Genomic DNA, 24252 nt, shown 5'->3' with positions numbered 1-24252 from the left:
GATGGAAGAATAATTTGTGTTATTAAGCACCATAACAATTTTCAATATAAAAGAATGGATTTCTTTTTGGCTGCAGTAATGTTGGCCCCTGTCTATAGGTTGTGGAAAAGTTTGTTTGCAAAAACAAAGCTATTGTCTTAACAAAAACCACAGAATTTTTGCCTTTCATATTGAATCAGTAGCATAATGAGTAGTGGAGCAATAGTTCAACATCAAAGGAGACTTCTTGGATATATAGTGTGTTGCAACAACAGCGAAAAAGTTCCCACCAGAAAGGAATTTTGCCATATGTGAGCAGCAAACATATGTATTAGGTTAAAACCATAAGATTTCCTTTGCTTTACACCAAAAACAAGAGACAACTTGACTACAAAGATTTTCAAAGAGTCGTGCACTGGAATGTGCATAGAGAGCAAGCAGTGTCTGAGGGTTGGAGCAGTGACAGTGGACTAAAGCTCTATGAAAACCTCAAAAGCATTGAGGATGCACCAACAGTTTGGCTCAGACATCAGTATTTCACTTTCCAAAGACACTTGTTTTGCTCTGACTCATGGCATTACATCAGTGATCTTCATAGATATGGCTTCCCCATTTATTTACAGTAATAATAATAAGGAGGTTTTGCCCAGATAGCCCATACTTCCAGCTTCGTGGACTCAGGACTGAGCATTTTAAGGGCAAAATTTTAAAGCATCTCCACATATATTCCTGGAACAAAATTAGCTTTAATTTTTGTTAATGTCTGCATGGATTTTCTTTAAAGTTCCAGAGCTGGGTTTTCTTCTCATGACCGGGGAGAGAAAACACATCAATGGATGTAATTTGAATTTAGAAGACATTTAAAGAGGGGCCTGTATTCAGAATTATTGTTGGCACATGTTTTGAGGATGTGAAGTGGAAGCCGCCTTCTGTGGGCATTAGTAAGGAGATAATTAAAACTACAGTAGGTAATTATGGTGGCTTTTATTACTGCATCTTTCATTAACTAATTATCTTAATTTGGTAATGTTTGAAAAATTCTTTGAAGATGAAAAGTGCCAACTATTACTACCTTTAGTTACAGTATTACTCTGCACTGGTCATAAATAGTGAGGTCTTTTCTTGATACAGGATTCCAGCTGTATTCTGGCACAGCTAATAAGAATTACATATGTGTATCACAAAAGACTCTGCCATTATCTGGCATCATTTGATCAGGATGAGCGGTGACTTCCCTACTGACACTTTGTGTTTCAAAATACATTGTTATTTAACATTTTTAGATGATTTTCTTTCTAATTGTTATTTATTCAATGCTTGGTATTAGAGAGACAAATCATTGTGATCCCAAACTTGCCATTGGTGGCGTGGGAGCAGGAATCAAGCCCTGTCTGCTCGCAGGAGCACACCAAAAGTAGGAAGTTATTTCAGGTTGAGGAAGCAAAACATCCCACCTTTGTAAATACAGTATTTCCATCGTAATAATCCATTCAAAATAATAATTACTTGTTTATGCAATTCTCCCAGAAATTAATTTTATTTCAGGAAATCGAACGCTTATTTTTGAAAGTATCCTGTGGTCAAAGGATAATCAAATCAGTTTTCATATATTAAAGACTAAATCCTTCATATATTCCCATGTCATACTTGCTTATGTGATTCCTAGAACTCTTCTCTACCAGCTTTTAGTTGATATAGATTAAAGCCCTGAAACTAATGCCAGAAATTTACTCCTGCCTTGAAAAAGGACTGTGTGATGCTGGCAGCATTCCTTTGTGTCTCTCTGTGATTCCTTGTTAAAACTATATGCTTTACAAGTTGTTTCGTTTTTAGAGACCCCTCTTCTGCAGCCTCAGCCTGGCACCCACAAGTCAGACTGAATTCCTCTGCTCTCATGCATCAGCCCATCTCTGCGAGCTGCTCAGGCCAAACCCCACACTGTCTCCCCATGTGCTGCTCTCTTGTCTCCAGAAGTTCTCTGTTACCATGAGCAGAGTTGGGATTGAAGTAAACTTCATTCAACATTTTCCTGGTGATAATGAAGCCACAATAAAATAATAGGAAAAAAAGAAGTGCCTACCTAGAAACGTGGTTCAGATGTTCCTTTCTCCTTCCATATCAGCTGATACCCAAATGTTTCCTGTATCATAGACACAGTGATGGGCTCGTCCACCAGCTCCAGTTGAGGTCCCAAAATCTGACTGTAATATTTCAGCGATGTATTCTCAAAGCCATTACTTTTCTCTTCTGTCCTTCTCGTGCCTCTGAATGTTGTATGTGACCAAATCATTTCCAATATGAATTTATTTTAGGATCCTTTCCATTTTTATAAATAAATGAACTGAGTGTTCCTTTTATATGGCTGTAATTCAACCACATTGTTGCAGTCGAGCTTATTATCTCATTTACATTTTTAAGTGCTTTTCAAAGTGTAGGATATCTGGGCTGGAAAGCAAAACATTTCATTTCTTTGTTCTCAGGCCAACACAAAGCACTTCCAAGGTCAGGTATGGTGTAGACATTCAACAGCAAACATGTTTACATGGCATTTGAAAGCCAGTTGAACTGAAAAATACTGTCTCTATAACAGTGATGCAAGTCAGCTCAGCAAAGCCAAGGGACAGGGATTAAATCTGTACCTGGAAAAATTTAACTACAGCAGTTAGGCTTTGTTTTCCTTTCAGGGGAAAAAAGCTTCCGCCACTTAAAAATTGTCCTGGTTGGGTTTTGTTGTATTTTTAAGGTCTTTTTCTTCATCTCTACAGTTCTTAAACATAAATTCTGTTTTCTTTGTGCAAAATCCGACACTTTGAAGCTGTAAAATAAAAACTGCTTTTCTAAACAAAACCAAACCCATTAATTTTACAAAAGACATGTTCTGTGTGTACCTGGGGTAAGTTATCTCCTGGTTTTAGAGTGTTCCATGTGACAAAAGCTTCTCTGTTAGATACAGAAAAAGATTTGAGGGTACTGGGTAGCTTCAGAAGCAGCTATCAATGCTCAGGCTCTGGCCACTGCATATGAAGCTTTTTGACAACAGAGGGAAATTTCGGTGTGATCTTCAAAAGAGCTCTTTATTCATGACATTCCTCATGATTCCTCCTAGGAAATGAAAACTGTGGGCAACAAACTTGCTTACTTCTAATTACTATTTTCAGAGCTAATTGTATGCAGGAATGTACAGCAACCATGAGATTTGATGTTACTTTCTCTTTTGGCATGGATTCGATCAAATCCTGATGTTTTACTCTTTTGTCCTCATACTCATAGGAAAGCTGAAATACCCAAATTAATATTAATTACTCGTGGAACATCCTTTATCTGCAAAACTAGATTCTACAGAGTGACCAGTGGGAGAGCTGGTGTGCACACAGCAACAGGCCAAAAAGAGTCAAGCGGGAGGAATTCATGATTGATCAGAGGAGTCAGTCTTTTTTTCTGCCATCCCAATACAAAACATACCAACAACCAGTTAGGATGTGATTGGAAAAGTCTGTAAAGTCATTCAGTGTGTTCTGGTTTGGACAGTTGGTGAATGGATAATTATAAGACTTGATATGCTGGTAAACGCTATCTGGAGTAGGTGGATCTAACAAAAACTCTGTTATCTGACTTTCACAAATTCAGTTACTTTAACATTTAAAGGAACCTCTCATTTTATGCTCTGTGTATGTTCTTCTGCTGTAAATAAGGAAAGTAAAATAGAGAAATTAAGGGAGAAAATGGCAGTGCCCAGTTCTCTTCTTTACCTCCATGTGGTTGCTTTCTTTACCAAGAAAATTTGAGATCCTATTTTGTATTCAGTACTTGCAGGTTTGTGTGGTGGAGCGTGATATAAATCTGTTCCCTGAGCGAAGTTTGTACATACATATACACTTATACATCCCTATATATATGTGTTACCTCTTGACCATCTTCAGAGTCCTGTGAAGTAGTGAAGTTTGCTTTTGAGCACAAGGAGGGAGTCCGAGTAGGGCGACTGATGTGTAGTGAGGTTTCCTCCCTCCTTATTTTTCACTATGCCAAGGTATTTGGACTGATCGTGTGGAAACAGCAGGAGAAGACGGGTCACACGTTGCAGTTCATCCAAAACGTGCTCTCCGAATGTTCCTGTGAGTCGTCCAGTACTCATTATGTCTGGAGTCATGGCAGGACTTGTGTCAGACTAATTGGGTCTTTGGTGATCTCCGTGATACGTGGAACATCCCTGATCTCTATTACATTCCTACATTGCATGACCTGATCATTTTAGGTTTTAAATCGAAGCATGCATGAGTTTTCCCTTATAAAATTAGATGTACAAAAAGAAAACAAAAAGCCTCCAATTCTCACATATATTTCATTATATTAATGCAAATTCCTAATACGTCAAGAGTTGTTGACTATTGAAGACCGGTTACATATTCCAAGCCTGGATTTCAACATTTCTCAGAAGCAGTGATAGCATGAAAGTCCCTGGGCAGACTTGAAGTTCATGCTTGGGTCTGGTTACATTTTTTGGCATGAGAACATGTAATAGTCTTATAGCTCTAAGACTTTAAAGTTAATGCCTGGCATCACTTCAAAACAATGTTCAAGATCTATCATAAGTAGTCCTCTTATCTCAATAGCAATTTTATCCTGTAAATTATTTGAGAGTACAGTATTTCAGTGCTGTGGAAAAGAGCAAAGGGGTGTTTTTCTCTGTTAAAACTTTGCACTGTGAGTACTTTTAGTGATCCTGGTTTATGTATAGGTATTCTACTTGGAGGAAGCAAACGCAAACAGTATTGCATGTTCTGTGAAGTGCACTGAGTTCATGGGCTCGCTGGACTCCTTTTAAGGGTGCTCTGCAGAAGGTCTCTGTGCAGCTCAGGCAACACTGGAGGCACCTTCAATGTCATTTATAGCATATCCCCAGTACAAGTCCCTTCCCAGGTCCTGCCCCGCACCGCGCTTTCCAGCTGATGGGTAGCAGTGCCCTGGTTTCCTGGCATACAAAAGATAACTCAAAATATTCCCTTTCTGCTGCCACAGCCGCCTCTGTGTCGATGTCAATCTCACATCCACATTGTGCACTTTGCTTCGAGTCAGCACTTGCAGTTAACAATGCCTTTATTCACGCTGACAACAGAACTAAGCTTTTAGTAAATGTGTAAGTAAATGTTAAGTGTGTATTCAAACATTAACAATGAGTAGGAAACTTGAAAAAAGAAATCTTTGAAACTTTGTATTGTTTGTTTGGTGTCTATCTGTTAGAAATAACATAGACTATCAGTTCCTTGGGGCATGACTGTTCTTTTGTTAAGGGTATAACAAAAAGATCAAGGCTCTGAGGGCCTGCCGTAATAAAAATAAATATATAAGAAGAACAATAATGACAAAAGAAATTTGTCAGTGCGTTTTATGAGCTTGGGTTTAGAAGTGATTATTTCTGAACTAAATAAAGGCTGGATAGTTGTGGTAAAGTGACATGATCATAATATTCCTTTTATTTATTGCCATTTATACTTCATTTGTAGATCACATGCTCGACTTTATATGAGCGGGAGGGGAGCCCCTCATCCCACAAACATCCCATTTCAATAATATGGAATACATTTTCACTGCAGATTCCAGACATGGTTTTCCAGAGAGAGGATTATTCTTCTGGCTTAAAGGAAAAGTTATTGGTACACAGCAAAAGTGTTCCTAGGAAGCCTGGATTGTACAAATATGATGATAACAAAAGTCAGAGGCATTTGCAAGTGCAACATTTCCATTTCCCTTTCAAGCTTTGAGGGTATTTATTACATTTTTAGTGTGAATACTTGTGGCCTCTAATGACATAGAACTACTAAGATTTCACTCATCCTGTTCGATGGTTCTACCTGTGCAGAATAGCTTTACTCAACAAGGGTCAACTGCGTCTGTCGCATCTCAGCAGCTATCACGTACAGCTGGAAGCAACAGCAGCTAAAGAGCTGCACTGATTCTGCACTGCTTTCTTAATCAGCTCATTGAAAGACATTACCTACAAGTTTTTCTGCCAGCCCACATTTCTCACGTGTGTTCTGCATCCCTTGGTATTGTTTCAGGCCTTAGAAGATGAAGTGGAAAGTTACCGCAGTCTGGCACGGGCTGCAGAGAAGAAGCTGCAATGCAGGGAGCTGGAGACCCATGAGCAGGTACCCAGTGCTGTCCCCCCATCCTCTTCCCTTGGGCAAGGAGTTCAATGTTTAAAAACAATATCTTGCTTCAAAGCAAAACCACTAGTTTTTTATGTAATAAAACAGAATTAAACTGTCTGAACCCTGCAGGCAAATACTTATGCTCTCTGTTTCAAGTTGGTATTTCAACTATCCTAGCTGTTAAATGATGCATTTATTCTGAACTGTCTATACTGTTTTAATAGAGGTTTCTGAGAGTATCCTAACCTGTTGTTTAATGGCTTGTATGAAGAGAATTATAATTGGATGATAACTGAGCTAGAATAATCTTTATTCCTGATCTTATGAACTCATTGTCCCAGCATGTTGTCTGTAAACAGTTCCATATGATTAATAGCGCTAAAATTATTCTGGATACTTTCAGTGGAATCAGAGATTTAGTGTGCTTTAAGCGAAATAGTGTATGTAGTTTACAGACGAGTGTTGAAACTGAAAATCAATGATCTGCATTCAAAACAGAGTGATTTGAAGCATTCTGGAAAATATACAGGTGGTGGCTGTCTGAATCACGTATGAATTTCCAGATTTGTAATGTAAGTCAGTTTCTGCAGCATTTGAGAACTTATTTGGTGCTGAGTAAACAGTATCTGTAACTTACATCCTATCTAAAGCACTTCTAAATCTATACCTGCAGGAATAGTAAGTTGGGGTGGTTGTAGAAAGTAATAATCATTAGTTTGAAGTATTTTTTTGCTGGTTGTTGTCATCCCACTTGCACATGGGAACCTTCATTCACCCTTGGTGTTTATGGTCATGTATCTTCAGGAGAGCTGGTGATTCTGCTCTCCTCCCCCTCTGCCTCCCAAATCCAGATGCTGGGCCAGGTTCACCCTTAGCTGCAGTGCTTGCAGGATCGAAGGAATTCAGTGTAATGAGTGAGTTGGCCCACAAGCATTGCGTTTGGCTTCAAAGAGTCTCCTGGAAAAGAAGAAGGAAAATTAGCTATTTGGGGCATGGTTGTCCCTCCCTCCCAGGGAGCAGCCCTGGCCTGCACGCTAGGAGGGTCCTCTTCCAAATCTCTGGTTTTCTTTTACCTTTGCTACTTCCATTTTGCTTCTTTTTCTGACCATTTTGAGAAAGTATCCAGAAGAAGAAACAAAAAATGACTTGTGAAATACAGAGGTAGAAGGTTGGACATGCAGGATGGTCCCTGCTTTCTGCCTTGAAGGTTTTCTCTGAGCACATGGTCCAAAACAACCTACAGGACTATCCTGCCCACACTAAGTTACTGAAGGACTGGCTCAGCTGGTCCATTCCCCGGTATAAATAGAACAGAAATGTTATTTGAATGACACTGCATGGTCCAGCTTAGAGCTTCTCCTGCAAGGTGGATGTTTAGCAGACTTATGCTGACGCTCCTATCTATGTTTGTCAACAGTCTTGTCTCTGCCATTCATCTGTTGGGACTTTCCGAAGCTGGAGCCATTGAGGATGTTTTTGTTTAGGGGGCTTTGGTCTATTTTGCAGACAAATATGTTGCAATTTGTTTGTGTGTCTTCTGTGGGCCTGGTTAATTCATCAGTTATGCTTATCTCTCCAGAAGAAAAATGGGAAAATGACAGCTCTGACATATTTCCAGTTGTTATGTCTTGGCCAGGCTACCTGTAAACATGTTCATCAAGTATTAACAGTAGCTAACGACTTGTCAGCCCATCAGGGAGCTGAAATATTTAAGGCTGTGACTGAGAGCTTGCTTTCTGTTTCTACCAAATATTGTCTGGAGCAGAATTGCATAAAACATCAAAATCTGTGCTAGGGCTATTACAAAGGCCACTGCTCTGAGCTTTTCTGTGTCTGTAAATAAGGAGGAGAGAGGGTTAAACGGTTTCTGGTTTTCATTAAAAGGAAAAATCTTGTGTTTTGATTCTGTAACAACAACAAACAAATGAATGAGACATGAAAAAACATTTTGTTGTGCTTTTAATTAAAAGTAAGAAGCTGTTTCTCGTTATGGCTTGTTGGGTGGTATCTTAGTGCTCCATGTTTGTCTTTCTTTCAGTGCAATGTCCTTATAACTCTTGAGTCTCAAAGAGTGACTGACAGATCCACGAAGCTTAACTCTTTGTTACAATAACCCTCTAGTGATTGCACGGAGTTAACCTTTCTTTACTGTAATTACCCAGAGAGACAAACTATGCTGTAAAGAAGAGGGGAGAAATATGTTAGAAGGAGTCTGATGGCAAGCCCTGAGCTGTCTAGAGGCGAGTGTGGCGCTGTTGTTTTTATGGAGCTCTTTCATTCCAGTACTTCATGTTCTTGCATGAACTTGGTTTTACTCCTGTTTACTCTCTCAGTCCTCTTTACAGTGTGAGCAGATGCAATCGTGTTGTATCTGTGTTGTTTCATCAGTCTGGCAGCGTTATCTGAATGATGAGTTCCAATCCAAATGAATGTACATTTGTCAAAAGTGCCTGCAAACCTCTCCCGCTATGACTGACCTTAAATAATGTTATCTTTTCCATAAAGGTTGTCCTGTCTGTGCTAAATGTGGCTGTCCAGGACAACAGTCCGTGTGTTCAGTAATGCTACACTTCTAAATTGGCATCTCAGAACTGTATCAGTTTCCTTCATGTCTAAATGCTAGATGTTTCCTTCAAAACTTAGACGTCCACCTTCTTGAGACATACATAATTGTATTCATGGGAAGTGGCAAACTAGCAGTAAATTCAGTGTAATTCACACTTAATATATAGGAGTTTATATATAGGTTATATATATATAGCTCCATGACAGTAAAAGCAGTCTGGGAAGGTTCTTAGGAAATTCGGGTGTGTCCAAACCTTTTCCTTTCAGAGCAGTGCTTGAAGTTTCTTGTATCTCAGTATTTTGTAACTCTGGGAACCACCTTCCCATCAACTAATCCCATTTAGGTTCTGTTCCTGCATCGTTACACTCTTGTACTGTATCACTTGCTTGTCTCTGATACATACCTAGATCAAAGACAAGAGTTCTGATAGAAGGTGCTTTCGTTGCACTGAAACCACTTCTCTTTCTTGAGTCACGCGGCTTTGTGCAGTTGTCAGTCATAGGTAAAAAATCCTCATTGTTCCTGCGGCAGACTGTACATCCTGTGAAGGTGCAATTAAAAATGACGCACATCACCGAGCGCTTAAGCTGGGAACTGAGGCATGGGCAACAAATTCTGCTGAACTGGGGTCTCTACAAAACTCCATGGTAGTGATCTTTCTGCTTTATTACCTAGGTTTCTTTAGAACACCTCTTTTTATTTCAGGTAGTCACCCCAGCACCGGACACTGAAAAGCTCCAGAAATCTCTCTTTTGAGAATTACATGCAAGGAGCTTTTCAGAAGAAGACCCTATTCTTTTCCTTACTTGTTCTAATGTTTTTAACTATAGAGGTGGATTGAGTAGGATGTACAATTTCTGATTGGGATTAATAGAGGAGGAAAAGATCCTGCTGTTCGCATACAACTGAAGTAGCAACACCATAGATACTCATACCATAGGAATACTCCTCCAAGCAGTCAAGTCACAAATAGAGTCTTAAAGGAGAGAGATTCTGTGAAGACAGAAAATCAATTATGTTCATTCAATGCATGAATATTACTGCGGAAATGAAGGAGAATACCAATGTGGATTTCCAACCCTTTAATTTCTTCTTTTCCTTAAATAGAAAGGGAGTTATCAGAATATAAGCGAGTTATCTCCCTTGTAAAAATGGGAGAAAGGAGTTATCTGAATAAGGATGTTGTAGAACTGTTTGGGATAAAATGGGGCGGCTTAGTTTGTTAAGTGGCTTTCACTCGTGTTCAAATGCAAACAGGAGTGATAATTGTAAAAGAGCTGCAATTCAAAAGCATTCTGTGAGTTTGTGTGCTTTATGTTTATTATTCTGACTTGCTCAATTTTTTATGACTGCTGGATATTTACCGCATCCAGCCTAACTTACTGTTTCCATGCCAACTAAATATATTTGTTCTCAGACGAGCGCTGTGATGCATCACTCTGAAATTTCAGTTGCTGTGCAGCACAGAGAGCTTCTAACAGTTGCCACACCTTCTGCTCGATGGGAATAGTGCCACTGCCTGCAGATCTGTGGAGCTCTGAGCAAGGCTTCGTGAGACAGGGATGAGCAACCTATGCCTGTGTCCAGGGTGTGGGTCCCAAGTAGTTCTTAATGCAACGATGGCTGGAAGACTTGAGTAATATTATCCCTTTACTTTAGGAGTTTTGGTCCAAGGGGGAAGAGCTTTAAACTGAAAGAGGGTAGATTTAGGTTAGATACAAGGAAAAAAATTACTGTGAGGGTGCTGAGGTGCTGGCACAGGGTGCCCAGAGAAGCTGTGGCTGCCCCATCCCTGACAGTGTTCATGGCCAGGTTGAATGGGGCATGAAGCAACCTGATCTAGTTGAAAGTGTCCCTGCCTGTGTCAGAGGGTGGAACTGGATGAGTTTTAAGGCTCCTTCCAACTCAAACCACTCTGGGATTCTATTATTCTATGATTCTATATGTCTTTTCAGATTCATTTTTTAAGGTATCAGAGTTTTAAATGCAATCAGATAAAATCACAGAAAACCTTTGCCCTCACTTCCATCACCCTGTCCTGCTATATATCCTTTGCAAAAATCATGTGGAAGCAGTTGAATTTCCTCCACATGAGCAAGTGTTTGGTACAAACCCAGCCTCTCTCCTGTTGCAGGACTTTTAGCACAGGTGCCCCAGCTGATTGCGAGAGCCAGGCAGTGCCTTGAATTCCCAGGCTTTCTCAAAGGGTTGTCTTGGAGAACATGTTAGAGTTCTCCAAAATCAGGCTAATAAGCTCTAGATTAGGTATTTAAAAATGGAAGTTGGCTTTGTGGCCAGCTGCAGGTGAGGAGGATTTAGGCCGCCTTTGTTTTGCAGAGGTGGGGAACACTTAGACTGAGAAACAAAACAGTCAGCACGCACTGGAGTTAGTGGTGATACTCTGCCATTTGCTCTGGTTGTTTCAGCCCACGTCACTGAAACGCTTCCAAAAGTCTCCCCCCAGAGACCCATGCCTGCTCCCACAGAAATGGGAAGCTTAGTCTGGATTTGAATGATCTTAACCACAAAAGTGATTAACAGAGAGCAGCCTCTGCACTGTCACTGCCTGCAGAGCCGGCAATTAACCCCTTGGGCAGGCACCAGGGCTCAGCAGTCTTTGCTGCCGTGGGGGACTGAGAAGCTGCAATAAGTTTCCACTGGGACTTGAGAGAACAGACATACTGTCACTTTAAACCAGTGCCTGTATGTGACAGGCACAGGAGAGGATGTATTGGAAGAGCGTTGTTTTTCCACAGTTCTGCATGGCCAAGGAGGGTCCTTCTGTCCATCCATCCCTCTGCCGACACCACAAGCACTGGCTCGGGAGGGTACCACGTACTTCAGCTGTTTTCCTCCCAGAAACCATTTCATATATGCATATATATTGTGCAAAATGCGGGAGACAAGCAGCCAGGCATAGCTCCCCGCAAGCTGGCACCTGAAAATCTGCTGGTTCCATGGCTGCAGGCAGCACAATAGAAGATTTCTCTTCAAAATACTTGTGGTGAACACATTTCAAGTTGAAAATATTTTTATTGAAAAGAAGATGCTGAGGAACCACGGAGAAGCAGTGAAGAATGTGATGTGAGTGGCAGCACGCTGGTTGGGCTCTGCGGCATATACAGCATCCACTTCTTAGCGTGTTATTCTCTTTTCAGACTTCCCGATAGAGGCTGTTGGGGAAGAATCAGACTGATTCTGGTTCTTTCATGGGTAGAGGTGCCCATATAGGTGTATGGCAGTCTTGACTTCAGTACCATAAAACAACTATTGACATTATTTGTAGACCACTTTTTCTTGGTTATTCTACCGCTTTTATGTTGGTTAGGGTCTACCATACATGCAATTCTATTGATATATCAGTTAATTACTTTGATACAAAAGCACCCTTCAATTTTTAATTAAGGCTGAGATAGACTGTATCATAACTTTGCATTTGACATTTTACAGTTGCACAGCATTTTCTTTAACAACCTGCTATGAAAGGACTGCAGAATTAAATCGAAGATAGTAAATTATACTGTATAGCATGAAGTTTCAGATTAGCAGAAGGAGATAGAAGCTGAGATTCAAGCACAGAAAAACAGATTTGCAGGTGGGATTTGAAAGGAGCTGGAAATCAACGGAGTTGAAAGTTCTCAGGAGCTCCATATGGCAGGAACTGCAGGAGTGAAGGCTCTCACCAACTGTGCAGCTGTCAAAGGGAAAAGAGGTAGATGGTGCTGATGTACGTGTGGAAGTCAGTGATCAAATGTTAGCTTCAGTAATCAGGCACAACTGGAAAATACACAAATATATACCTACTTCATAGGACAGAATGAATTACTGGAACGAAGTGGCCAGCTGGAGAAAGACACTAAACCAGAAACTACAGAATAAATAGCTAAAAGGAAAAAGAATTTTTAACGAAAAAAGACTAGAAGCATATGGTGGCTTGCAGGAATTAGAGAGTATTGTAAAGTGTCAGTTTCTAGCTCTTTGTCTTAAGTAGCAGTGAACGAGAGAGGTCTTTCAAGAGAGCAGTACATCACTTTAGCATGTCTGTGGTTTGCTTGTGTATTATCTATTAAGGGAATTCTGTTCTTTCAGAAGTGTTTAAAGCAGGACTGCAGGGGACAGCAATGCTGGTGTTTAATGCAGGGAATTAAAAAAGGAGAAGAGATGGGAATGCAGGGAGGAGCCATTCGGATGACAGCAGAGAAGAGCAGAGACATCTAATCTCCAGTGTGGGCTCTCAGCAATGCAGGCTCAATTAGGACACTGTCCCATTCATTTTTTCTAGGTGATGAGGTACTTGGATGGAGCTAAAAAGACTGAAAAAAGACCAACTTTATGTGATCTTTAACATAATTTCAATTCTGAAGTGTTACTTTGTTTGCAATTTTATCAGCACCAAATGCCATCCATCAGAAGTCCATTCGGGAAGCACAGTCATGGCTGTCTCCTGTATCTTATCATCACCCATGTCCAAAGCAGAGCAGACTCTTACCAACTGCGAGGCTTTCTCACCCTGGCAGCTTGTTTTCCAGTTGAGATGCTGATCAGATTTTTGTTCTTGAAAGAGGGGAAATGGTGATAGTAAAAGGAGCTTCTGATTATTATCTACAAAGATTTGCTTGTTCACACAGTCAGTGTGAAAATGCTGAGCCTAATCGTGTGTGCTGCTCAGCCTTGTCAGCTCTCACTGCCATTAGCGAGCTCTCAGCACCTTTGTGTATCACAGGCTAGAACCTTGACTTGCTGAACCTCCCCAGGATGGAAAGGATTATATAGAAGGTAACACATGCTGGAATGTAAAACTGAAATGCAGAAATACATTCCAGTGGTGGTGTCAGAGATGCTTATAGCTTTAGTTCAGGCTTAAATATCTTGATAGTGTTTTAGGAATCAACAGTGCCAGAAATGAGCACCATGTGTTTTCAGCTTTGGCCCAGCAGCTCTGGTTAGTGGTGGGCCTGGTTTAGGTTTTGTTCCTCCAGGTCAGGGGATGTGAGCTGTGTCTCCGAGCCCCCTTCACCCCATGGAGCAGAGGGTCCTCATGGTGAAGCAGTGACCATTCCAGCTGATGAAAGGACAACACTGACGAACCGAAGGACGTAAGGGCTCGAGGACAAAGATGGCATCTGCAATGAGTCATTTGGAAGGAGAGGAAAAGAAGTTAGGGATCCTCCAGATCCCAGCTGGAACAATAGCAGAGCCCTGGAGAGGGGGAGGTTGAGAGAACAGCGTGAATTTTCTAGCCACAGCATTCCTGGTTGTTCTATGGTGTTGACAGTGAAAGCTTTTATTCCTCTCCAACTCATGTAATCCCAAGAATGCTGTTCTTGCCATATGCAGCCCACTGGTGTTTTTTCTCTTTGCCTGCCTTCCCTTCCTTTGCAGCTATGAATGATACAGATTCAGATTGCTTAACTACAAACAGAGCTTTTTCCAGGTGGGAGATCTTGGTAGAGAAAAGAAAGATATCAAAATACAAACCATTGAAGCAACAAGGCCTTTTGGATGCAGGTTTGGGGAAAAAAAACAACTTAGAGCAGAAAGCCCAGTGTGCAGCGAGCAGCTCTGTGTAACTGGAGGTCCCTGTGGGTTAGTAAAACAACAAGGCAAAAATGTTTTGGATGCTCTAGTGCTTTACTAGCTAGAGACAGAGAAACAAAGAGGGCGGCTGTGCCACTAATTTCTGTCTTATTGGAACTGTCAGAACAGGGGAGGTTCTCCAGCAGTATTTCCTCAGTGGAGAGCAACATGGTGTACACTTGACAAAATAACTCACTCAGCTGATCTTGCTCCATTGCTCGATCCAAATTCATGCGATTTATGGCATTCATTACTTTCCTTACAAACTTGAGAACATTTGTATCAGGTTGCATTCCGTTTCTCTAAATCTGGAAGAACCATATTTCAACCTACATTGCACAGTCAGAACAGAAATTCCCACTGCCTGAAATAAGAGAGGACGTGGACTGAAAAGCAGTGGATATTCCTATTTGATTATCTCATGAAAAGACAAGTGTTCAGATCTTGTTCTTCATTGAGAAAATGGGTGCATCAGTTGATTCTTCATTAGGAAAAGTTGCTTCAGAAGATTTCAAACTCCAATTAACAACAGAAACCTGAGAGAGATGTAATGTAAGGAAATTCCGATTTCAATGGATTTGGTTCCTTGGTTATAGACCAAGTGTCCCCTGGGCTGATGGAGGAAGAGGCCCATAGAGACTCAGAGCAGTTTTATGGGGTTATAGCTATGCTCACTTGGACGTTGAGAGTGCTGAAAAGCAAAGGAGGAATCACTGCAAAGGAGAGCACAAGCAAACAGTGATTAATCACTGACATTCTTTGGGTTGCTGTTCGGGGTTTGGGGTTTTGTTAATTGGGGTTTTCTAATTGGGGTGGCACTGCAGTAATTTGTCCTTCGCTTGCCCTTTCTATAGTGCTCTTGGAAAATTGCTTCAGCAATCTTCACACCACCTGAATGAAGTTGACCTACGCAATGTTATTGTTATTATCCTCATTTAGAAGGCTGAGACTTTAGTCTGAGATTAAATGATTTGCCTAAGGCTGAAGGAGTTATTTTTACCTTTTTGGTACCCTAACCTGTCTTCAGATTTATTACAGCAGATCTTTCATGTCTGCTTTCAGAGATGCATATTGCAGAACAGATGCATAACCTTTTTAAAGAGATTTCTCTTTTAAACAGCTTTATAACACCATTGTTTATAGGAAAGGATTGAGAGAGCCAGGCTATTACTTATCTCACTCCCCCTGAAACATGGAGAAAATTTGATAACAATAAATGATCCTAATTATGCTTTCTGGTCACTATCCTCGTATTTCCTGGCACACATGAAATTGTTATCCTTCATACATATCATAAACAGGCAGAAATTAAGCTACCAAAAAACCACAACACCTCTTGATTCTTATCTGACATAAAATGTTAACTTCATGCCCTTCAAGATGAGATTTATGTTTTCCAAAGGAACTCAAACAACTCCTCTGTGGTCCCTTCATTTGCTTTGGCAACGGATACTTCAGAGTTACTTTTGCATTTTCCTTTGGTTCAAATAAAGTAAATTACATTGGGAGAGCTAGAAAAGATTGCATTTGTTTAGTTGGATGATAAACTCGGCATCACAGACCTCTCACAAGCAAGAAGGGGGAGCTGGCTATTGGGAAGCTGAATAAGATATGATGTGGTTGTGGCTGTGCACAGAAGAGAAGCAGAGTACCCTCTGCCTTGAAGGCTGTTCTCAGCACATGGATTAAAATGCATCTGGTCATCTTGAAGATACTGCACTTCTTCTGGATGTGCTTAAGTTATTTCTTTCAAAAAGGAAGGAGAGTGACTACAGTGCAGCTAGATGCAAACAGGACTTGTTCCGTCAGTCCTGTGCTCCCATCTGCTTCAAACTCCACCCAACAACATCCCTTTTTAGGATAAAGAGCTGCAAAACTGAATTGTGCCACCTGAAGACTCCTTGAAGTAGTAAAGAAACCCATTGTGCACTATTGAGAAGCATCAGGCCAGGCCTGACTGCTTGGTTTGTAAAGCTCAGGTTTGAATGTTTCTCTTCTGGGCATCAAAAACCAACTCTCACCTCTTTCAAGAATGGTCAGTGCTCAACTATGACAAGTTCTCATTGCAGCCTGTGGAATTGAAACTTCCCTTTTTGCATCACTATATAATTGTGTGAATATTTGTCTCTTCTTGTTTTCTCTAATCCATCGTGTGACCAAGCACACATGAGCTATGTGCCGCAGCCTCAGCTTTCAGTTGTTTCCACTGACACCAAAGATGATTGATGGTAAAACTTTAAACCTCATATGTTAGCCACCAACCTGAGTAAACAAAGAGCACTGTGGCAGCTTAATATTAAAAGCTATAAAAAACCTTCCTGGGGGTTCCTGGATTAAATCAACTCACCAAAATGGATTTTCAAATAAAAAGAGAAGCTTTCTCAGGACTGAAGCAAAACGAACGCAACAGTAAATGAAATAGAGCTATCCCCATCCAGCAGGCTAAAGCCCTCCTGAGGGCTGAAGAATGGCAATTTTCAACGTCTCTCAAGAGTGCAAGAGGAGACACACTATTTGTGGATCCTCGGGAGGCAGCTTGAGGCTATAAAAGAACAAAAAAGCCTTTAAGGCACCAAAAAAATAGAGAGAAATCCCTACAGACCCAGCTTTCATTGGTCAAAAATAAGTGTTAAAAACTCCCCATTCAAATTAGTACACATTAGCCCCCTATATATTATTTTTCAGTTATAAGAAGTGATTTAGGGTTTTGCCATGCACTATTTTAATCTCTTGGGTCAATAAACCTTGGTAGTAACTTCAGCCAAAAACACCAGCATGCTGTTGATCATAATGTGACAGGAAACAGCTGGGATCTTATTTTCATCTTATTGTGATCCAATGATTAGTGAGCACAGTGGAAAGTAACGTGTTTGTCTTAGCAAACAAACAAATCGCACTTGTATCCCAAGGTGCATTTCTTCTCTGTGAAATAGAGGAAGAAATCAGCTCCAAGCAACACTTCAGCCACCAATTGTTTCTCATTCTCTCCCTCCATTTTCAGCCGACCCAGTAACATACTTCAAAGCACAGTAAGTATTTCTTCCTGACTTTCCAAGAAACACCTTTATCAAATGGGAACAATCCCTGTGCTCCTTTGCGGAGTTAATAGTGAACGTGGTCATGGAAGCATGAGGTTAGAGGACACTTGCAGATTAAACTGTTAAAACCAGTAACCTGGTTGAAAAAAGACTGATGCACAATTAGAGCTGTATTATTTCAGTCCCAGAGCTGTAGTAAAGTTTGTGCTGCATGTGCTTAGGATGAAACTTGCTTGACTTTCATCTAGGTAAAACTGGAATTAGGGGCTCTTGCTGTGTGCCTGGCACCTGAGGAAGCTGGCATCAGTCCCCGATGCTCCGTAGGCATGGCTAGGTTGCAGTGTCGGGAGTTAGAGTCCAGGCTCAGCTCCTGACATCCACACTGTTTGAGTGCAAGTGAGGTAGGGTTTCTGTGCTGGTTGTGCCACCCCAACATATTGCCAAAGTGATCACGCAGATCCTCTTGCTCATGAAATAGATCTTTATTATTCAAACTGTGGGAAATAGAGGCATTTTGCTTTTTCTAGCTGCCTCTTTCTGCTCCCATCTCACCAAAAGCAAATGTAACGTGTTGAATTAACTGAAATATACATTTCTGCTCTATCAAGGTCCCCACCCAAATGAGCTGTTGGCTCAGAAAATATTTATCCTGGCAAAGCACCTATGCATAACTTTGTGAGCCTTTATAGAAATGGTAGCGTGAATTTATTGGAGTAACTTTCAAACCCATAAATTCTGATCACAAGCTTCTATACAGGCCGAGTTCAAACAAGGTTTCCTGTCTCACCATCTCTTTTTTTTCTATAGATTTACATAGTGGCAACACTCACTTGCAGTTCACAAGGAAAGCCTCTAATTGCCTATTTGCATAGAGATGTGGAGATTTGTGCAGCCTGTCGGAATGACTCATAGAACTTTCCTCAAGTTTCATCAGATTGTTTTATTCCTTTTGTATTGATAATTGTGTTATGCATAATGCAGATTTTGGCACAACCTGCTTTTTACCATGAGCTGGTTCTTGGCACGGCTCACGCTGAACTTGCTGGGCGCTTCTCACGTGTCTCAGCGCGTGCGCTCCTCGCGAGCCGGGAGCTGGAGCTCGGGACTCGTGGCTTCTTCAGCTGGAGGGCTGAGGTTTTGATTTGTGGTTGCAATGGTAGATTTAAGCAATTTGGTAACTAAAACAAAATTAGCACAAAATGGCGTTGGTGTGTAAACCATTGGGAAAATAGATTCAGTTTGAAAGTTTAAAGATAGTTTATAAGTTAATCTGATATTGAATCTCTTTTATCCTTTATTTACATGTTCAGCTGCTGGGCCAGAAAAACACCTGAGTACTTGTTTCATTTGAATTAAGACGTTAATCCTATTGGAAGTTAAGTACAGATGGGAGGCACTGATTCAACCAAGTAATAAAGCTTTTCCTGGGTCAAGGTTCAGCAAATACAACCACATGGGAGAGATACAAAGCACAATCCTTCCAGCTAATCTCCCCTCATATACCTTTGCTTTGTAACTGTACTGTTTACTCAGCATCTGTTGAATACAGTTATAGACTAAAATGGCCTCCTTTAGATGTAACCATTTTGGTGTGAACATCTGATATCGTGACATGTCTCAAACCTACTTGTTAAAGTCCTGTAGCCTCAGTGAAGTTGAGAAAGACACAACATGCAATGACAAATAGTTGCATGATGAATAAAAAGTCCTTAAAAGCACCTACAAGATGAGAAATGTAAACGGATCTTGGGAAAAAATAATTCACCTTGTCTGAGCCAGTAAGGGGCAAATATCGCTCTAGTGACCTGGTTCAGATGCCACCAAAGGCAAAAACAAAACTGATTATCAATTGCAAAGTATACATCTGTATAAATGCTCTACTGAGATAGATTTAGGAATGATTATTGCTTCTTTTGCCCATGTCCCAGCGAATGCCTTACTGTTTCCTTTTCATTATTTCTTCCTCCGCTCCATATATCCTTTATTCTTAATGTTTTCTTTTTCCCTTCTTCTTTTTAACCTCATTTGCTCTTTACATGTTTTTGCTTATCTTTCTTCTCTCTCCTTCCTTTTGCATTGACACCACAGTTCTGTGTTTATTTGGACCTCAGTTTGGGCAAAAGAAGCAAAAACATTACTCTGCATCTTCCAAGAGTAGCCATCTACATATAAATGTATTTTTGTTCTGTTACAGATGACCCATATGCGACAAGAATATGAAGCCATGCTCAAAGGCCTGATGCCAGCAACTTTGAGACAGGAATTTGAAGACACCATTGTATCCTTGAAATCTCAGGTAAATTCTTATTATTCATCTTTAACTTTTTGAATCGGATAAAAACCATCTTGTCTAGACAAGAAATTCTGACTGTCTAAAACTTAGCCAAAAATACAGAATAAGTCTCAAACCCAAATCATGGCAGCACTCACATGCTTCTCAATCATCTCTCACAAGGCTTTTCTCCTCCAGTCTCCTCACCTTGAGAGCTACCACACTGCATCTTTTGATCCCAGATTTTGCCTCGGTTGGCAGTTGAAAGTAGAAATTCTGCTGTGTTCAGTATTAGGATTTTTTCTCAACCTTTCAAATACAGCCCACGGTTATCTCTCATCTTCCTTACCCTGTTTCTCCTGAAGGAATCGTTTAAAGGTTGCATGTAAAGGATGTAGAAGAGAATTGGAAATAATTTTCTTTTCTTTCCAGCCTATATAATAAAGAAAATGGGATATAGCATTTAAGATACTAGTCCAAATGATCAGTGTGTTATTTCTACATTTTCCTATATAAAGAGGCTCTAATAACCTTCTGTAATGCTTTATCTTTAATATTTAAAACACTAGCTCATCTAGAATAATGCAGAATCAATGTTATTTCTATGAAACAGACTTTTAAATTGGCTTATAGAAATACCAATATGTCATTGTGAATAGGGAGCTACTAATGAGCTGGGTGATTTTCTTGTTCATGGTTCCTGCAGAAGGTATTTGATGCTTTCCTATTCTGTATATTGGGAGCTGGAAGAAAACAAAATGTCATCATTGCCTGAACTCACGTGAGGAAGGGTAAATAGCTACAAAAAGAGGTGATCATAGGTGTGGAATAACAGTAATCCAAAGAAAACAGTGTCAGTGTTCGCGTATGGCCAAGGGCAGGGCTGTGCATTTAAATGTGCTGGGAAGGACTGGGATCTGTCCTGGGCTGCAGGGAAGAAGTGAGAGGAAGACTGGAAGTGCTGGTGACTCAGAGATGCCCATGAGCACTGGGAAGAGGGAAAGCCCTGAAGACACAGGATAGGTACCAGCACACACCTTATACCAACTGTCAGAACCAGTCTTCAACAAATTATGCATCCACAAACTCCATTTCTTATGCAATCTCTCTCCATGGACATGGTTGGGAATTTATTGTATTTGGGAGTTTTCCCCCTATAATTTTTCTTTACAGCACATAAGGGTTATTCTGTAGGGCTTCTTTCTATCCATGGGACACTTCCCCTGTGCCTTTAATAGAAGTAGGAAATATTCATAGGGGAAACATCCATATTCCCGTGTGCTGGTAGTGACACAACATCAACACTGTGGTTGTAAACCCTCTGCTTACATATCAAGGGATACCTAATGCAAATCATTCTCATTTAAATGATTGTGGGAAATAAGGAGTTAAGGATCTACTGGGGAAATCTATTTCCAGTTGATAGTAAAAAGCTATTTTTAAAGTGTGGCTGTCTATTAGCACTGTCTGGTAGGAAGTGTTACTCCGGAGCCAATGCAAGAATACCACACCTTTTAATGAGTTAGGAAGAAAAAACAGGAGAATCTGATACCCACCTGCAGGGCTTCTGTAAGCAGGAGCAGCATTTCAAAAGAGTAAAAGTAACTACACACATGAAAACCTGGGTGCTATCCCAGAAACACATTGCTGCTGGCTGTATTTCCAGTGGGATGCTGTCGGCACGGACCACTCAGTGAGCAGGGCTTGTACTGAAGCACAGGTGTCCCGGTCTTTGAAAATAGTTGGAATTCCAGTTTGAAAACAGCAGACAAGAAGGGCAGTGGAATCTCTGCACCTGTCAGGATTATTTATTGTTGGAGCAGGATGAAGAGGATGGGCTGGGTGAAAACACTGAGCAGTGATAAAAATAAAGAAGAAAATACTTGTGGCTTGGGCGAAGTGTTCTAACACCACTGCTAAATATAAAGCACGCTGCCCAATTGTCTGCTCCAGGTGAGTCCTCCAGGAGGGGCCACAGTGTATGAATAAACATTCATTCTCATACACCTGAAGTCCGGGTGAGCACATTCATCACAAGAGCAAAAGCACAGGGATCAGAGCGCGGGCATCATACTTGAGTTGACAGTAGAAGTGGAGCTCCCAAACCCTTGTATAACCCATATGGTACCACCAGCTGAGTTTAAAAACTGTTTTGCCTCTGTTTCTAAAGGAGTAGGTATAGCAGGGCCAGGGAAGCCATACTAAGTCTTCTACCAAGCAAGTCCCTGCCCATGGCAGGGGGGTTGGAACTTGATGATCTTAAGGTCCTTTCCAACCCTAACTGTTCTATGATTCTATGAATTCTAGTTTGCGGCTGAATTGCTTTTTATTTAGGCAGGGTAGACCAGAAAAACACTTTTTATGAAATGAGCCCAAATTTTGTCCATCATTTTCATGGGGGTTGTATTTTACAGGTAAATATTCTGCAGAAAAGAGTCTGTGTCCTCCAGGAAGAGCTGAACCAGGCCAGGAGGTACATGATTCTCTTTGATCAATTTGTACCATTTCACACCTGTGGATCCCAGTTATTGAAGTTTTACGGCTTAATTAAAACACTCAAATACAGTTGCAGTTTTAAAAGATCCTTATTTTCAGTAAACAAGCGTCTAAGACCTTTCCCAGTGCTTAGTCAGTACTATTAGAGCAAGATTAGAGAACTTGCAGGTGCATTACAAGTCTGGGCTTTGCCTCGACATTCATGATGAGACAGTGGCTCGGTGCACAGCTGCAGCTCTGCGGTGATGCCACCTCCTTTCAAGATAGAAAACAATGATGCAATGCATAATATTACAGATCACATCTTCAAAGTACCGGATCTTCATGAGCCTGAGCTTTTTTTCAGCCGTTTACACCCTCCAATATAAATTATGGTGAGTGCTGCAGCAATAAAAAGCCTGGCTGTGCCTTTAGAGTAAGTGATTCACATGGAGAGGTGAGTAAAAGGAAACTTCCTAGGAAAGCCACTCCATCTTTTTTATATTTACAGGCTTTGATGAAACTTTCATAGCTCACATAAAGGTCTCTTACAAAGAAGAGTGTGTGCTTGTAAAACTAGTGTAAGGATTTGTAAGATACTTAAACCTTTGTAAAAATGTTAGCAGTGTGAAAGTTGTCTGAAAGCATTAGTCCTGAACTATTTGTTAATGAGAATTAGCTAAAGCTAATTAGAAACTGAAAATATCAGAGATTCTTGGTAATATATCCAGCATAGGTAACTTTGTCAGATAAATCTGAAGCTGTAATGCATCTCTAGACTCTTTCCTTCAGCATCAGCAGCATTACCAAGGGATGCATTTTGTCTTATTCTGAATCAGTATCTTCTCAATTAGGAAAATAGCTATTTAAAAAGGTGAATAATCATGTAACATTAGAGCAGGCCAGGCCACAATGTCCTTGTGGAGGGGAAGCAGGGATGGAGCCAGCACGGCACACAGCAGCTCCTCTCCCAGTGGGGCTGTTGTGGCATTTGCTCCAAGACTTGGAGAAGCTTTTGTGCTGCTTCTGGTCATGAACATCACCTTCCTGACCAGATCTTTTCTCCAAGTCTACACTCGTATTACATTCTGTGTTACCATTTACTTCACTCTCACTCAGTGAAGAACTGCTTTTTGCTGCCTTAACACATATGCATGCCTGTGGCTGCAGATTTGATGCAGCTCCCTGTGTGCTCCTGACCCAACAGCAGTGGGGCCACGTGCAGCCCCACTGCTGGACCAAACCCTGTTGTGTTTTTATAGCTAAAATAGTAAGATATAACTAATGAGAATCTCTTGGTTTTCAGGTAGCTGCTGGAGCTGTTGGATTTCTTCGGTTGCCAAATGGACTGCTTTGAATAGGTTTGAAGATTTGGCTCTTGTAAATTCAAATGCAAAGATCAGTGGCTGTTTTGTTAGCACATAAAATGAAGTTCATGAAAACACATTCATTGCTCGTGCCAGCATGTTTTTAGTTGTATCTTCCTTCCATTATTTTTATCATCTTATTACAGACGTATGCTTTCGATGTACTGTGTGTTTGACTCCGTGCTGAGCTTGCTTACTGAGCCCTTAGAGTTTCCTTTACTAATAGTTTTGCTATTACTTCCCAGTACCGTTCTTTTCACTTTTATACATGAAGAAAATCCCATTTTCTGTTACTATTGTCCCAGATATTTTAACATATTTTGACATTGTTTTGTGTCCATGTGTTTACATAATATTAAAATATTATTATTTTGTACTATTTTGTTTTGACATTATTGTCCTGCTTGGGCATCTCACTCACCTCAGCAACCACAGTGCCCATGAGGGGTTTTTATGGCTTTGTGAACTGAGGAGATGTTTTTATGCTGTGTTTCAAGGAAAAGTATTGGATAGAGAATGAAAATACCACGATGACAAATGCAGCCACCATTGCCAGTTATATCTCTGGCTGGGGTTGCATATGCTGGTCACGGGGAAAGTTCTTTGTCATTTACTGATAATGCAGTTATGGGCTGTTATTGAAAAAGAGTCATAATTGATTCAGCCTTGGTTCTGCAGGCTCTCTTTTGGGTGATCCCTGTAAATGTAAGCAGATTTGGTTTGCAGAGATGAGCTTTGAGCAGCAGTGGAAAACTGAAGGATCCGGACAAGGAATCGTCCTTGTAGCTGGCTCTGCCTCCCAGGCATAGGAAGGCTTCCTTATCTCTTG

At 40.7% G+C, this 24252-nt stretch overlaps 1 protein-coding gene across 5 annotated transcripts in view; it reads left to right on the top strand.

Moving 5' to 3' along the window:
* The window catches only part of CEP112 (centrosomal protein 112), a 184197-nt gene that overhangs the window by 134299 nt on the left and 25646 nt on the right, over window positions 1–24252 (top strand). For 3 of the 5 annotated variants that reach the window (XM_061377218.1, XM_061377219.1, XM_061377217.1), the window contains 4 exons: window positions 6036–6125; window positions 19504–19605; window positions 21996–22054; window positions 23363–23799. In XM_061377218.1, the coding sequence (XP_061233202.1) occupies window positions 6036–6125; window positions 19504–19605; window positions 21996–22054; window positions 23363–23366 (255 nt within the window). In that variant the 3' untranslated portion in view covers window positions 23367–23799. Of the gene's footprint in view, window positions 1–6035; window positions 6126–19503; window positions 19606–21995; window positions 22055–23362; window positions 23800–24252 lie in introns of those variants that run through there. The other 2 variants (XR_009729033.1, XR_009729034.1) reach the window with 1 other exon arrangement.

Source organism: Neopsephotus bourkii, unplaced genomic scaffold (assembly GCF_033783945.1).
Source record: "Neopsephotus bourkii isolate Nb327-2 ecotype Australia unplaced genomic scaffold, CSIRO-AGI_Nbou_v1 NB_1749, whole genome shotgun sequence".
Classification (NCBI taxonomy): Eukaryota; Metazoa; Chordata; class Aves; order Psittaciformes; family Psittacidae; genus Neopsephotus; species Neopsephotus bourkii.
Note: the sequence above shows the minus strand (reverse complement) of the source record. Positions and strands in the feature narration are given on the sequence as shown.